This window comes from Dendropsophus ebraccatus, chromosome 2 (assembly GCF_027789765.1).
Source record: "Dendropsophus ebraccatus isolate aDenEbr1 chromosome 2, aDenEbr1.pat, whole genome shotgun sequence".
Classification (NCBI taxonomy): domain Eukaryota; kingdom Metazoa; phylum Chordata; class Amphibia; order Anura; family Hylidae; genus Dendropsophus; species Dendropsophus ebraccatus.
Window position 1 is genome coordinate 207,682,094 of NC_091455.1, and position 17,998 is coordinate 207,700,091.

Genomic DNA, 17,998 nt, shown 5'->3' on the forward strand with positions numbered 1-17,998 from the left:
TTGTATGTGCCTTGTAAGGTGTTTGACTTTGTTTGGAACTGACTATTGGTGATTCCAATGACGTTATATTAGGCCATGTCTCATAGGTCAATTTTTCAATCTAATAGACAAATGGGATGCAAACCAGACAGGCTTACTCCATTGTATCTTAAGCTGAGACCAGATATGTACAATACACAGATTACTAGCTGCAAATGTGGAGCAGATGATCAGGACCCTAAAAAATTCTTGAGCCAATATATTCTATGAGCGCATGTCAGATGCCAAGGAAATAGGGAGTTTCCGCATCCCATCAAAACTGCAGAAAGCAAATGTTTTCAATCCTCGGTGTAATTTATGCCTATACTATGTAGCTTTATATGAAATATATGTGCGGCTTGCTATAAATCTCCCTGCATATAGATACATAGAGCACACAGATGTTGGGAAACTTCCAGAAGGAATCTTTTTTTTTTTATGATAAATTTTTGAAGACTTAATTATTATCATATAGAATGTAGAAATCATCACTGTATTGCAGGGTGTTGGGATGGGAGCAGAAATAAGAGAAACTACTGTGATATCTAACACCAACTTCTAGGAAACAAGTCCCAGCAACGTCACGGACCATAAAATTTACAGCAGATGAGACTTTTATAGAAAATCCGGAATGAAAGTAAATACACCTTTTACATTACTAGACTTATCATATTTCCTCTGATGCAGAAGTGCAAATGGATTCAATTATTATTGAGAAAGACATAACAGGATCTATAACAAATATGTGTACACCTAAAAAAAATTTTTTTATAAAAATTTGGAAAAAATCAACTAGAAAAAAAAAATTCACAAAAATGTACAAGAATATAACTACTATAATACTGCTCTTATATACAAGAATATAACTACTATAATACTGCCCCCTATATACAGGAATATAACTACTATAATACTGCTCCCTATATACAAGAATATAACTACTATAATACTACCTCCTATATACAAGAATATAACTACTATAATACTGCTCCTATATACAGGAATATAACTACTATAATACTGCTCCTATATACAGGAATATAACTACTATAATACTGCTCCTATATACAGGAATATAACTACTATAATACTGCTCCTATATACAGGAATATAACTACTATAATACTGCTCCTATATACAAGAATATAACTACTATAATACTGCTCCTATATACAAGAATATAACTACTATAATACTGCCCCCTATGTACAAGAATATAACTACTATAATACTGCTCCTATATACAAGAATATAACTACTATAATACTGCTCCTGTATACAGGAATATAACTACTATAATACTGCTCCTGTATACAAGAATATAACTACTATAATACTGCTCCCTATATACAGGAATATAACTACCAGGGTCGGACTGGGCCACCGGGGAGCCGGGGGATCCCCCGGTGGGCCCCACCCCCTCCTCCCTCTTGCAGGGCCCTTCCCCTAAGCCAGAGAGGGGCCTCCCGTTTGGAAGCTGCCTGGTGTCGGGAGCTCAAGGGGCCCCCTGCTGGCTCCCACACTGCTGGGGTGAGTTCAGCACGGCATCAGGGCCCGTTCTTTCTATAATCATGGGCCCTCCCCTCCCCCTGCTCACCTGGCTCCTTACATCAGCTCTGGGCCTAGCGCTGCCCTCTTCCTGCCTGTCAGGAGAGCAGCAGCAGCAGCAGCCTCCTCCATCCCCCCTCCCCTCTGCAAACATGTGACTCTCCTGTTGCTATGTGTGCAGTCGGTGCACAGGAGATGGGGAGAGGCTGCAGGCTGCCCGGCCTGGCTGGGAGAAGAGAAGATGGAGACAAGAAGACTGAAGCTTCCTGCCCTGCTGAACATGTGAGTGTGTGTGTATATACTTGTCTATCTGTCATCCGTGTGTGTCTGTACATGTGTCATGTGTTTATGCATGTGAGTAATATATATATGTGTGTTTTCTATCATGTATATAGTGTATATATTATGTGTAATCTGCATGCTTTTGTATCTGTGTATCCATGTTGGTGAGTCTGTGTGTGTTAGTATGATTAGATGTATATATGTAAGGTGAGTTGTGTCTGCATGTTTGTGTATGTCTGCAGTATGTCTATTTGTGTATATATGTATACTGTATGTATGTCTGCAGTATGTCTATTTGTGTATATATGTATACTGTGTGTATGGCTGCAGTATGTCTATTTGTGTATATATGTATACAGTGTGTATGGCTGCAGTATGTCTATTTGTGTATATATGTATACAGTGTGTATGGCTGCAGTATGTCTATTTGTGTATATATGTGTATATATATATATATATATATATATATATACTGTATGTATGTGATGAGAAGTTCACACTTTGGAGGTCCAGTTGTGCCGGAGATCCGTGAGGCTTGGGCTCTGATCAGCTGAGGATTCTCACATCACAGATGATAGGTGTTGTAGTAGATATAACAGTAAGACTTTAATCAATGGATGACGGGTTTCATCAGATGAGATCATCAGATCTATTGAGGATTCCCTTAGAAACACATTATCCATTGATTTGTCTTACTCCTACGTCTACTACAACTCCTATCATCTGTGATGTGAGAATCCTGAATCAGCTGATCAGCACCCAAGCCTCACGGATCTCCTGCACAACTGGGACCTCCAGAGTGTGAACTTCTTCTCAACTATTGTACCGACTCAAGAATAAAGATATAAGCAGCAGGCACAAGTGGGATAATGCCCCCCTCACCAGACTGCACCCCCTCCGGAGCAGTAGTATCAGTGATAGGTAGGATTATGCCCCCCCTCACCAGACTGTACCCCCTCCGGAGCAGCAGTATCAGTGATAGGTAGGATTATGCCCCCCCCTCATCAGACTGCACCCCTCCGGAGCAGCAGTATCAGTGATAGGTAGGATTATGCCCCCCTCACCAGACTGCACCCCCTCCGGAGCAGCAGCAGTAGTATCAGTGATAGGTAGGATTATGCCCCCCCCCCACCAGACTGCACCACCTCCGGAGCAGTAGTATCAGTGATAGGTAGGATAATACCCCCTCACCAGACTGCACCCCCTCCGGAGCAGTAGTATCAGTGATAGGTAGGATAATACCCCCTCACCAGACTGCACCCCCTCCGGAGCAGTAGTATCAGTGATAGGTAGGATAATGCCCCCCTCACCAGACTGCACCCCCTCCAGAGCAGCAGTATCAGTGATAGGTAGGATTATGCCCCCCTCACCAGACTGCACCCCCTCCGGAGCAGCAGCAGTATCAGTGATAGGTAGGATTATACCCCCCCTCATCTGACTGCACCCCCTCCGGAGCAGTAGTATCAGTGATAGGTAGGATAATACCCCCCTCACCAGACTGCACCCCCTCCGGAGCAGCAGTATCAGTGATAGGTAGTATAATGCCCCCCTCACCAGACTGCACCCCCTCCGGAGCAGCAGCAGTAGTATCAGTGATAGGTAGGATAATGCCCCCCTCACCAGACTGCACCCCCTCCGGAGCAGCAGCAGCAGTATCAGTGATAGGTAGGATTATGCCCCCTCACCAGACTGCACCCCTCCGGAGCAGTAGTATCAGTGATAGGTAGGATAATACCCCCCTCACCAGACTGCACCCCCTCCAGAGCAGCAGTAGTATCAGTGATAGGTAGGATTATACCCCCCCTCATCTGACTGCACCCCCTCCGGAGCAGTAGTATCAGTGATAGGTAGGATAATACCCCCCTCACCAGACTGCACCCCCTCCGGAGCAGCAGCAGTAGTATCAGTGATAGGTAGGATAATGCCCCCCTCATCAGACTGCACCCCCTCCGGAGCAGCAGTAGTATCAGTGATAGGTAGGATAATGCCCCCTCACCAGACTGCACCCCCTCCGGAGCAGCAGTAGTATCAGTGATAGGTAGGATAATACCCCCTCACCAGACTGCACCCCCTCCGGAGCAGCAGTAGTATCAGTGATAGGTAGGATAATACCCCCTCACCAGACTGCACCCCCTCCGGAGCAGTATCAGTATCAGCACTAAAGTAGTAATAATTCTTGTGACTTTATTCACACCCTCTAGCGCGATGTTTCGTTTTAGCTCTGAGTAAGGCAAAACATTGCACAAGAGGGAGTGAATAAAGTCACAAGATTTTTGACTACTTTGGTGCTGTCTTCGCTGCTGAATTATTGTACCAAGTCTCCTGGTTCTGTTGAAAGGGCTGCAAGCGGCATCAAGGTGAACAAACCACCGCTAAAGTGACTGGCGGTATTGGGCTTGTAGCATGACCGCCCAAGGTGAGCAGCAAGTTTAGCCACTTACACACATTTGTTCTGCAGTAATACGCCGCATGGTGTTCTCTCTCTTCTACTAGTAGATGTATAAAATGGCAGATTACATTTTAAAGCCATGTTCACACGCTGACCACTGATGTGCCTTTCATGATGGTCCTTTAAAGTCTTATTCCAGCCCAACACCTTATGGTGAGGCAAAACCGTCATGGGTCTCCTCTGCTGGAGATTGTAATAGAGGAGCAGACTAGATGGTCATTCTTTCCCTCATCTTCTGAGGCTGTGTTCACACATAACATTTTTTATGTGTTTTTACAGCAATATTGTTGGAATTTCATTAAAGTTTCTACATAAATGGTGGTTTTACCACAACTGCATAAATCAGTAACAACTGTATAAGTGACTGGCAGTGCACTAGTATCACTGGTCACATACACAGCTCTATGCAAAGTCACTGTACTAACGTGAAAGGTTTGGCACTGATTATGTCTTTATATATTGGGTGGGCCCCAAGAATCAATTTCCCTGGTGGGCCAAGGTACCCCAGTCCGACACTGATAACTACTATAATACTGCTCCTATATACAGGAATATAACTACTATAATACTTCTCCTATATACAGGAATATAACTACTATAATACTGCTCCTATATACAGGAATATAACTACTATAATACTGCTCCTATATACAGGGATATAACTACTATAATACTGCTCCTATATACAGGAATATAACTACTATAATACTGCTCCTATATACAGGAATATAACTACTATAATACTGCTCCTATATACAAGAATATAACTACTATAATACTGCTCCTATATACAAGAATAAAACTACTATAATACTGCTCCTATACAGGAATATAACTACTATAATACTGCTCCTATATACAAGAATATAACTAATATAATATTGTGGGTGGTGAGATTTAGAGACCTGCACCCCTCCAAATATGCACTATGTGGATTGGGTCTGTGGAACGGTGTTGAGCCAGACAATGAATGTGAATGTGGCTGCTGGGTGGGGGTGCAAACTACAGAGGCAAGATATACCAAAGTTCAAGAAGAGAAACACGTAGTAGCACTCACCCTTTCTTCAGCTTAGCGGCTTTATTACATTCTCAAGTTGCGGGGAGGGGAAGGATTCAGGTGTGTGCGCGTCCTGGGACGGCCGTTTCGGGGATACGCCCCCTTTGTCGACCAGGTGATGACGTCAGGATGCCAGGAGGGGTGTTATATACATACTACAATGTGCACGTGATAAATAACAACCAGTAAAAACATATAACAGGCATCAGATAAAGACACTTAGATCATTGCGCTCGTTAAGGCCGAGCGGGCCAACCGCGTTCAGACGTGAGATCCATGTAGATTTCCTTCTTAATAAAATTTGATGTCTGTCTGAGCCGTCCTTAGGGGGGTTAACCCGTTGAAGGCCAAGAAATCTTAGTGAGGAGGTATCGCCATTGTGGACAGTTCTGATATGTTCGATCAGACGGGGGACTCCCTTCCCCGTCTTTACAGAGTAAACATGTTCTTTAAAGCGAATCCATAGAGCTCTTTTTGTTTTGCCTATGTAATACATTTGGCAACTGCAGACTATGGCATATACAACAAAGCAGGACTTGCTGGTTATGAAATCGTGTATGTAACAATCAATGCCGCCTAACCGAATATACGCTACATTTAATAAGTGCACACAATATCTACACTGTCCGCATTTTTTGTTGCCCTTTGGTAGGGTGGATGTGAGCCATTGTTTCTGGCTAGTAGCGGTGGGTTTGGTATGTATATTACTACTGAGACAATCACCTAGATTTTTGTTTTTCCTGTACGATATGCAGGGTCTGCGGGAGGCTATTTCATGAAGATCGGGGTCACTCTCTAGGAGGTGCCAATGGCGCAGTATGGAGTTTTTTAGTATGGTGTTCATTGGGGAGTTTTGGAAGATGAAATTGAACCTCCTATCGTTATTTTTATTTTTGTTTTTCTGGGAGGGTCTTAGCAGGGTGGCTCTGGGTCTAGATTCGGCGCGACGTCTTGCTTCATGTATTACATTGGGGGGATAGCCTCTCTCCAGGAATCTCTCCTCCATTTCGAGAGCTTGCCGTGAGAATGTCTCATCGGTATTATTCACCCTACGTAAACCTGAGCATTTGGCCGTAAGGAATGGCTTTTTTTGTGTGATCAGGGTGGGAGCTCTCGAAATGAAGGAGGGAATTACAGGCTGTGGGTTTTCTGTACACGGAGGTACATAGAAGACCATTCTTAACTTCAACAAGGACATCCAAGAACTCGAGGGGCAGTCCTCCGAATTTGGATGTAAAGAACATATTCACCCGGTTAGAGTTATTGAGGTATTGGACAAACTGTAGAAAGTCTTTCTCAGTTCGCTTTAGGGTATAAACCCACACACCGTATATGCAGCGTATTTACTGCTTCGATACGCAGCAAAATCGCAGCAAAATCGCAGCAAAATCGCAGCAGATTAGATCTAAATAACTGAACACAGCATCAAATCTGTACCAACAAATCTGCTGCGTATTTGTTGCATATCTGCTGCATATACGGTGTGTGGGTTTATACCCTTAAAGAACATGTTTACTCTGTAAAGACGGGGAAGGGAGTCCCCCGTCTGATTGAACATATCAGAACTGTCCACAATGGCGATACCTCCTCACTAAGATTTCTTGGCCTCGAACGGGTTAACCCCCCTAAAGACGGCTCAGACAGACATCAAATTTTATTAAGAAGGGAATCTACATGGATCTCACGTCTGAACGCGGTTGGCCCGCTCGGCCTTAACGAGCGCAATGATTTAAGTGTCTTTATCTGATACCTGTTATATGTTTTTACTGGTTGTTATTTATCATGTGCACATTGTAGTATGTATATAACACCCCACCTGGCATCCTGACGTCATCACCTGGTCGACAAAGGGGGGGTATACTCGAAACGGCCGTCCCAGGACGCGCACACACCTGAATCCTTCCCCTCCCCGCAACTTGTGAATGTAATAAAGCCGCTAAGCTGAAGAAAGGGTGAGTGCTACTATGTGTTTCTCTTCTTGAACTTTGGCATAACTAATATAATACTGCTCCTATATACAAGAATATAACTACTATAATACTGCTCCTATATACAGGAATATAACTACTATAATACTGCCTCTTACATACAAGAATATAACTACTATAATACTGCTCCTATATACAAGAATATAACTACTATAATACTGCTCCTATATACAGGAATATAACTACTATAATACTGCCTCCTATATACAAGAATATAACTACTATAATACTGCTCCTATATACAGGAATATAACTACTATAATACTGCTCCTATATACAGGAATATAACTACTATAATACTGCTCCTATATACAAGAATATAACTACTATAATACTGCTCCTATATACAGGAATATAACTACTATAATACTGCTCCTATATACAGGAATATAACTACTATAATACTGCTCCTATATACAGGAATATAACCACTATAATACTGCTCCTATATACAAGAATATAACTAATATAATACTGCTCCTATATACAAGAATATAACTACTATAATACTGCTCCTATATACAAGAATATAACTACTATAATACTGCTCCTATATACAAGAATATAACTACTATAATACTGCTCCTATATACAAGACTATAACTACTATAATACTGCTCCTATATACAAGAATATAACTACTGTAATACTGCCCCTATATACAAGAATATAACTACTATAATACTGCTCCTATATACAAGAATTAGCTCCTATTACTCAGGGTCATGATCTGTGAATCTCAATATCTCTTTCTCACTATTAATATTGTAACTTAGTTGCGGGGATCTGGATATATTTAGCCTGCTATATATAACCGTTCCTGCGTGCACGGCCATATATTCTTATTCTGTATCTTTGCTGCTGTGTGATCAGCACTTTGTAGCCATGAGGGGCCCGAATGTGCTGACTCAGTGAGAAGGGAAGATTGTGGGGAACAGATGCAGCAAGTAGATCAATCTACAATTTATGATCTCCATGTGACTCTTCATACGGCTCATCAGAAGCTTCCAGAACACTCCGGCCCCATAGAAATTGTTTAATACAAATATCAATTAATTACAGTAAATATTAAGTATAGAATCAAGCAAGGTGCTCAGATATATTAATATATTATTATTTATTATGTATTTTTATTTATTTTTTGTTTTGATTTTTTTCCCCGTTTATTTTTATACTTTTTTTTTATAATATCTTGGGCATATGTGAGTTTAAACTCTTTCTATAAAACTATGTGGAGTTGTCTTGGATTGTGAAAATATTCTGGTTCCCCCTTAGAATAGTGCTCCTCCTGTTCAGGGGCCAAGACCGGTATTGCAGCTAATCCCCATTACGTCCTATGTGGTTTCTTTGGGGCTATAAAGTGGATGATGATCAGCTGATTAAATAGGTGGCAGTACTTTACAGGCCTGTTTACCAGGCACAGTGCCGTACTTTAGTTGTGACTGTACATGGTATAGCAGTATAAAGCAAGTCAGTCCCAATCACATGCAGTACCAGGTATGACCACTTTGGAGCTGTGTCTGTTTAAAATGAGGGGGTAACTTAAAGAGGAACTCTGGTGAAAATGTTTATCTTGATAAATCTACTGGTGTCAGAAGGTGTAATTTACTTCTATTTAAAAATCTCCAGTCTTCCAGTACTTATCAGCTTCTGTATGTCCTGTAGGTAGTAGTATATTCTCTCCAGTGTGACATAGTGCTCTCTGCTGCCACCTCTGTCTATGTCAGGAACTGTCCAGAGCAGCAGCAAATCCCCCAAAAATCCTCTCCTGGATAGTTCCTGACATGGACAGAGGTGGCAGCAGAGAGCACTGTGTCAGACTGGAGAGACTACACCACTTCCTGCAGGACATACAGCAGCTGATATGTACTGGAAGATGTGATATTTTTAGATAGAATAAATTAGAAAAAACTTTTAGCTGGAGTTCCCCTTTAAAAACTGTCATCTCTTTAATCAGTTGATCGGTGAATGCGTAGGGAGTTATCACAAAAAAAAAAATCAAATTCTCTAGAATCCAAACCTTTTGCGATTTGTTTCAGAATAATTTCAATAACTGAGCAGCCTCAAGGAAAGAAACGATACGTGTATGCAGGTTCCATTCACCGGGTGGATCGGGAACTCTTATTCCCATCTAGCCACTCAGTGTACTGTTTAGAAGCAGGGACACCTCCCTTTGACAGGAGTCCCTGTTCCTGTATATACTTTGGGCAATTGCAGGGAAAGTAGGCCAATTCCAAATCTGAATTTGAAACAAACTTGATAGATTCGCTTTAACGGACCCAAAATTAATCTCAGGGTTTTTTTGCTCATTATTTTTGCAATGTAGAATTGCATACTGTAAAATGTATACTGTTATACATGATGCGCAGAAAAATCAAGTTCCTCAAAGTCTTTTGGAACTTTTTAGGGGAAGATTATTAAAATAAATAAATAAATAAATAAAGCCCTATTGGACACAGTAACAGTTATTTATTTATTTATATATTTTACCCCACTGATGGACGTACAAAGAAGGTTTTGGAGGACCCAACACATAGGTGTATTACATGAGCAGCCCATCGATTTCAATGGCCCATGTAATGCTTTATTACACCTGTGGTGGCGCTGCAGGGTAATGGAGCCCTTACTGTCAGATTTCGTGCTGATCTCTGCTGATCAGTGGGGGTCCGGCCCTGTGTGCAGCTCATAGTTGGGGAATGCTTTTCAGTAATACTGGACGACCACTTTTATTTAGTTTACTCTTTAATTGACCCAATGTCCTTAGATGTAAGAAATACGACAAGCTGAGAGTTATAGTCTTAGGGTTTGGAGGACGCGTCTGTAATAAAAGGAAATTCTACATTTCAAAGAGGACTTGTGGGCCGTGCGCTCCAGCGAGGCCGCAGTACAGTGTGATACGTGCCCACTGACTAACCGCCAAGTACATGTCGTCTTGGAGAAACCTTATGAGTTGTGGAGTAGAAGTAAATGACGGAAACAGAAGCTGCTTCACCCCAACGCCCAGAAGCATGGTGACAGCTCCGGTGACCGCTCCACTGACTAATGCTCCACATCAATAACAGGCGCTCTACAGCCTGGAGGGTACAGTAATGAGGAGAAGTGGGATCACTGGTGCCTGCTGGACGCCACTGACACCATACAGCTTGTTACTGGAACTAAGTGTAAGATGAAGAACTAACGTGACCTTAAAAGAGGTCAACACTGCTGGGCAGCTTTCTAACTTTGTTATATCTATATATCTATCTATCTATTATCTATCTATCTATCTATATATCTATCTATCTCCTATCTATCTCCTATCTATCTATCTATCTATCTATCTATCTATCTATCTTCTATCTATCTATCTATCTATCTATCTTCTATCTATCTATCTATCTATCTATCTATCTCCTATCTATCTATCTATCTATCTATCTATCTATCTATCTAATTTTAATCTATTTTATCTAATCTATTTTGGAAATATCTATCTTACACCGGTGGACCCAGGTGTGACAGCAGGCACCCAACTCCATTGCTCAAGAGTGCTGCTATCTTGTCTTTGTTTATCTTTCTTTCTATCTATCTATCTATCTATCTATCTATCTATCTATCTATCTATCTATCTGTCTGTCTATCCATCTATCTATCTTCTATCTATTATCTATCTATCTATCTATCTATCTCCTATCTATCTATCTCCTATCTAACTATCTATCATCTATCTATCTATCTATCTATCTATCTATCTATCTATCTATCTCCTATCTATCTCCTATCTATCTCCTATCTATCTCCTATCTATCTATCTTTCTCCTATCTATCATCTATCTATCTATCTATCTATCTATCTATCTATCTATCTATCTCCTATCTATCTCCTATCTATCTCCTATCTATCTCCTATCTATCTATCTTTCTCCTATCTATCATCTATCTATCTATCTATCTATCTATCTATCTATCTATCTATCTATCTATCTATCTCTATATATCTATATCTATCCATATTCCAAACTAAAGAACTGAAAAGTAATCGTAGTTTATGTTCACACTTAGCATAATTTTGCCATAAAAAACATTTAAAAAAAATTGTAAAAATCGGCACATTTTCCTATACCATATGTTCCATTGTTGTAAATGGAAAATCGCCTGTTATTTCAATGGTAAATTATTCAGCATTATTTTAGGTGAAAAAAATGGCTGAAATAATAAAATCACTCATAAAAGTTAAGAAAGTGGCTGAAAATAATAATAAAAAAATCAGCAGTTTTTAAACACGTGTGTGTATGTATATACTGTATTCTGTATAACGACAGAACATTATCCTTAAAGGGGTATTCCCATCATCTAAGTTTTTGTTAGGTGATAGGGAATGAAAAAGAAAGCTTTTAAAGTTTGTCCCCTTTCTCTCGCTGTATTGTTGACAGCGGTTGCCTAGGGTCCCGACCACCACTCTCAGCAATGAGATTGGTGGTCGGGCAGTAATGAAACTTGGATTTTTATCTGCCACAAATTATTTTACAGCCAAATGAATCCTCCAGTTTTTTATTACAAAAAAGATTTAGCAAAGTCAAAACTTGCAGTTTTTTTTTATACAAACAAGTTAAACTGATGACTTTTTTTTTTTCGTTTTCTTTTCTAAAGGTGAAAGTTTGGTTTCAGAATCGCAGAATGAAGTGGAAGCGGGTGAAGGGCGGTCAGCAGGGGGCCGCCGCACGAGAAAAAGAACTGGTCAATGTCAAAAAAGGGACTTTACTACCCTCCGAGCTGTCGGGGATCGGCGCCGCCAACCTTCAACATACAGTTGACTCACTAGCCAATGACGACAGCCGCGACAGCGATCAGAGCTCGGAGCACACTCATTTGTGATCTTCAGATGGAAGAGACTCTCCTACAGTTTCGTTCTCAGGAAAGCAAAGAACGTGGCATAGACTGGCTCTAGCAATGCTTCAAGCCCAGAGATTCTCGGGAACTTTTTTTTTTTCCAAAAAGATTTCCAAAAAGAACTTTTAAAAAACAACACATGACCGTTCCTTTCATAATTAGTGCCACAGCGGTTCTCAGGCTGTGAGTGGCATTGCAGCTTAGCTGCCACAATCTGAGAACAAGCTGGACGCTGGTTTTAGAATAAAGCAGCCATGTTTTTCTAATCCTGGACATTCTCTTTAAGGCCTTACATGTGATTTGGTAATATTATAACCAATGGGTTCAGGACAAGGATATGCAATGTAGTAAACTATTGGGCAAAGCTAACTAGGCTTACCTTCACCCAGGGCCCTTTCACTTAATACCCTGGACCTGTTAGCACCAAGCCTTGCCCACATGCCCGTCTACTTACCCCCTGCTTTGCCCCTCTTTCCAAATAAGTGTAGAAATGTTTCAGATATGGTGCAAAGGTAAATTGGAGCTGCTGTCCATGACGTCCAAAAAGATCAAAGCACTGAGAACGAAAATCTGGTAATTATGGGCAAATTCTCGATTTTTTTCCTTGTATACGGTTTGGTAACTCGGTAACTCTTCTCTTACATCTGTTAGTGTGATGCCGGTACGGCATCTGCTATGTACTCCGCCAAAGTGAGACATAAGGGGCTTTGTAATATGATGCATCACGTGATCTTTCTCAGCTGGTCAGCAACTCTATAGGTGGCCATACACCATTGAGATAAGAAGGTTGATGGTTGAACAACCCTTGAACCAACGAAGAACGTTATTTCGTAGACACAGTCATACACATTTTAGTCCGTATTGACTGGTAAAGTTGTTCATACTGGCCATGCATGATCACAGGGTGAGAATGTTCTGAGAATATTCTTTTCTGAACGATAGTCCATGGACTAAAAAATATTTGTGAACGAATAATCACTATTATTACCTAAAAATTTCCAACGCGGCCAACTTCTTTTCATGTGATAAGCGTGTGTCAATGGTCAGAAGAAAAAACGATTATTCGCTGCTAAATTTGACCCGACAAACGCTTTAGCTAAAATTGTTAACGTTAAGGCGAATATACCACTAGGTACATCGCTATGGGATTTTTACATTGACAGGCCAGGGATGCCGGTGGCTTGGCCCTTTTTTTAACCGCCCAGTTACCGCGCACGGTGCTGGTGTATTCCTGAGCAATGACCGGGCATGAAGCACTACGGTGCCCACCCGCCCCCGCCCCCAGTGTGACGATCTCCTTTCTTCTCTGTGATGCGGTTCCATTGAGCCGCGTCAGAGAGGAGCTCACTACGCTGGTGGCCGGTGGGCCTGCCCCCAGTGCTTCATGCCTGGTCAGTGCTCTGGAATAGACCGGCACCGTGCGCAGGAACTGGGCGATTAAAAAAAGTACCACGCCACCAGCATCCCCGGCCTGTTAATGTAAAAAGCCCATAGTGGTGGACCTAGTGGTATATTCGCTTAAAGCTGGGTTCACACTACATATATTTCAGTCAGTATATGTATATTTCAGTCAGTATATTTCAGTCAGTATTGCAACCAAAACAAGGAGTGGATTAAAAACACAGAAAGGATCTGTTCACACAATGTTGAAATTGAGTGGATGGCTGCCATTTAATGGCAAATATTTGCTGTTATTTTAGAACAACGGCTGTTATATTAAAATAATGGCAGTTATTTACTGTTATATGGCGGCCATCCACTCAATTTCAACATTGTGTGAACAGATCCTTTCTGTGTTTTTAATCCACTCCTGGTTTTGGTTGCAATACTGACTGAAATATACTGACTGAAATATATGTAGTGTGAACCCAGCCTTAAGGTGTATGGGAACCTTAAAAAAGAACACGTGACCTACACATGCGGATATGTCATCATCACACAATCCTTTTAAGAGTTTCTGACTGACTGAATGTGATCACATGATACACCATGTGCTTTCTCTTATCCTTGTTTGGTACTTTGTAGGGCTGTTAAGTAAGAGAAATTTAATCCTCTGTAGAGATGAGCGAACTGCATTTAACTGTTTTAGTACGGTTCTATACTTACCTGTCCGTGTTTTGCCAGTGTCCTTCTTCTCTGGTGTCCGGATTCCCCTAAAACCCCCCAAAATACAGTTCAGCCAATCACTGACTCTCAAGACAAGAGTGACTGCTCGCTCAGCCAATCAGTGACTGAGATGGGACAGCGCCGTGGGCAGTGATTAGCTGACCAATCTTTCACTAGACTCAGTTAATAACTGGCCATGGCGCTGTCCCGTTTTAGTCAGTGAATACCTGAACGGACTGGAGAAGGACACCAGGGGAGAATGAATAGTTGAGAAATTTTTTTTTTAATCTTGAACTTCCGCACAGAACTTTTTGAAAAGTTCGGAAAGAATCTCGGTTCAGGAAGTTTGGTTTGCTCATCTCTCCTCAGCCAGAACTCTACTAGGGTATCCTACTAATTTATGTTTTTTTATGTCTGTCATTGAGACAGGTTCCCTTTGAATCTAAAAACTCAAAAACCCACTTTGAAGGAAAATGTAGCATACCGCAACTGTGGATACAGATGATACTATGTGTATGGGAAGAACAGGGATGGGCTCACCTTTGCCAAATCAACTTGCCCCGGCAACGATGGGCAATAAAATGGGTTTGAAACATTCCAATGCTGTAGAATATTTTCATGAGCACGACTATGGGCTGGAAATCTGGCTTCGAATTGCACTGACGTTAACGCAAAATTCCCATAGCGTTCAACAAGCTTCGTCATGGTATGAATGTGTAATAAATTAGACTAACGTAAAGCTCTTGCTCTCCGCAAAAAATTATTATATATTTTTTTTTTAAAAAGGACGATTTCTAATTTTTGGTAAAAAGAGTAAAAAAAAAAAAAAAAAAAAAAAATGCACTCAGGCGTTGTAAACTTTCAGCTGTCTTGGGTGAAGATACATGTGCAAAAAGTAGTTAAAGGGGTTTCCCATTTCCTGAAAAGTGGGGGGTTGACTTAGGATGGAGAACACATGGTGGCTGTTTCACAGTTTTCTTTATCTTGCTACTGTGTACTGGAAAGTGACAATACTGCTTTGATCTCTGGATTGGCAGGGGTTTGGACTCCCACTGGTCAGAAAGAAATATCCTATCCCATATTAGGATGAGAATACCCCTTTAAGGAAGACAATGTTGACAGCTGAAGGTCACAAGCTGAAAGCAGGGAAGAGTGTACTGTCTCTTTAAAATAGAATTTTTTGTACTGTGATTTATATAATTAGACAGTATTATTAATGGCACTTTCAGTGATAATGATTTTTTAGTCATTGACTAAACAACATCACAAGAACATCATCTATAGGCAATACCCAAACATGCCAACCAGAAACAGTGGTTTCGCATTTTACCCAAGATGGTGAAAACTTATATCTTGATAGTTTACATTTTGATATGCTTCAAACTTGCATTTTTTCTGGTCAATTTCATAGGAAGAGAAAAAAAAATTCAAACCATGATCAAAAATATAGCAATAATTAAAAAAAAAATTTTGTTCAGAATTTTTTTATTTGAGCCGCGCATCTGGAAATGTATTTTACTAAATTTTAAATACATTAAAAAAAAACAGTAATAAAAGCATCTTTAGCTCTGTAAGTAGTAGTCTTGCAATGTTCTTACATCGATCCGCACATCCAATGGATTTCTTTCACTTAGACCCCTATCACACAACCATTTATTCTGGCCACATTTGCAGACCCATTAATTTCTATGGCCCCATACACACATCTGTAGCTGTTACGGATCTGTGTTGGGGCTGTGATTCATGGCTTAAAAAAACTTTGTGAATATATGGGTCCATGCATATGCGCACAGTTACGGATACACATTCGTAATCTAGTCTGCAATAGCAACTAAGGAGAGTGTTAAGGATGTGTGGATTGGGCTTTACTCTTGGGTCACACCTTGTACAAATTCTCTTTCATTTACAAAGACAAAGAGAATGATGATTGGTCGATAACCAAATAGTGGTCAAGTGACAATAATAACTATATAGACAAATGTGATATTTGTCAACGTTTGAATAACAACTCCATGTTAATGCACCATACTCTTCTCCCATATAACAAATGAGGACCCCCCCCCCCCCCCTGGGAAAGTGATGTTAGACAGGCGATTGAAAGAGATGACCTCGAGTATGTTTGGCTTTGTCTGAACCTCGAGCATGTTGCATTTGATCACCGGTGACTGAAGAAGTTGGATGCACCTCTAAGGCTTCCAGGTAAACATGGATACAGCCATAGGCAGTATCCATGTTTTTCAGGACTCCCTAGGGCTGCATTCAGCCACCTGCTTGGGTTTGGTCAAAGCCAAATGAGCTTAAGGTCTGCTCATCTCTAGTGGTTGAGTTAGATTCAACCGTACCCTTGACCACAAGAATCCAATGCAACCACACTCCTTTCTTAGTACCAGGGTAGGGGTGGTCTGGATGGGTCAGGGTCTATGTTTAATGGGACTCCACTTTTGCTTTGCACTTATATATAACTTCACTTTGTCGCTGAGAACTCTAGGCACTTGACTTTGATGTCTGGGACCTCTCAAATCTTTTTCTCTAGCTGGAATCACAAAGGAGTTTGTAAAAATATGCTTTACTAATGGAGCGAGTTTTTGCAAGCTTTGTTTTAAAATTTGTTCAAGATGGTGTTCTAGATCTAAAAGACAAAAATTTGTTCAAGATCTAAAAGACAAAAAAAATTAAAATGCTTACCTTTCCCCACTCCCCCTTGTGTCCTTCTCTGTGTCTCCAGCTGCCTCCAGCCCACTCAGCCAATTACTGACTGAGATGGGGCACCCTGGAGTGACAACCCAGTCAGCCAATCACTGACTAACTGAGATGGAACAGCGATACGGCCAATGATCGGCTGAGCCAATTACTGGCCGTGGTGCTATCCCCCAGTTAGTGATTCGCTGAGCAGGATTTTGGCTGCAGGGGACACCTGAGACCGAGGACACCGGGGGAGTATGGACAAGTAAAAAAAGATGAATGAACAGCGAACTTTTGCAATTGTTACGCAGTTTAAGTGCGATTCCGTTAAGGTTTGGTTCAGAAAAAAACATTCTATGCCAAAAATTTGTGAACATGCCAAACTGAACTTTTGAAAAGTTCGCCCATCTCTACTTAGAATCCCAACTTTTTGTGAATCATTTAATATTTGCTTCGTATCTCTGCTCCTGTACAGTCAGCAGCCTGTTGGGAGGCTTCCACATTTTTTGCTTGGGCAACCATGGGTGCAATTCCAAATCAAAATTAATTCGAAACTTATCTGAAAATGATTTTTGCCTGAAATTAATCGCTCATCTCTAATCTTTGGTGACTTTTGTGGCTTCAAATATTAGTGATCATCTTATAGTAGTTTTCCAGGCAGAACATACGGATGAGCCATGCACAGGATCTGTCATCAGTCACTGATCGGCAGGGTGCGGATATATCCGATGGATAGCTCATCAGTTTGTTTTGCCTGGAAAATCTCTTCAAAATCTTAACAGGAAAATGATGGTGCCCAAACCAAGTACAGCGAAAAAAATATGGGCAGGCAAACCAAGTATAAATCTAAGTTGTGTCATCTGGTCCCGGTCGAGTCCCGGTCTTTCTGGCTATTGTGCTATTACACAAAGCCGGTCCAAACTATAATTGTTTCATGTAATAAGTCATGTTTTAAATCAACAATAAGTCAACATGCACAATGTTGATCTAAAACATGAC

The 17,998-nt window shown here is 41.0% G+C and overlaps 1 protein-coding gene across 1 annotated transcript in view; it reads left to right on the forward strand.

The window, feature by feature from the left end:
• The window catches only part of MEOX2 (mesenchyme homeobox 2), a 62,744-nt gene extending 49,373 nt beyond the window's left edge, over nt 1-13,371 (forward strand). The window contains exon 3 of the mRNA XM_069960607.1: nt 11,972-13,371. Within this exon, the coding sequence (XP_069816708.1) occupies nt 11,972-12,196 (225 nt within the window). The 3' untranslated portion in view covers nt 12,197-13,371. The remainder of the gene's footprint in view (nt 1-11,971) is intronic.
• Nucleotides 13,372-17,998: the final 4,627 nt, after the last annotated feature.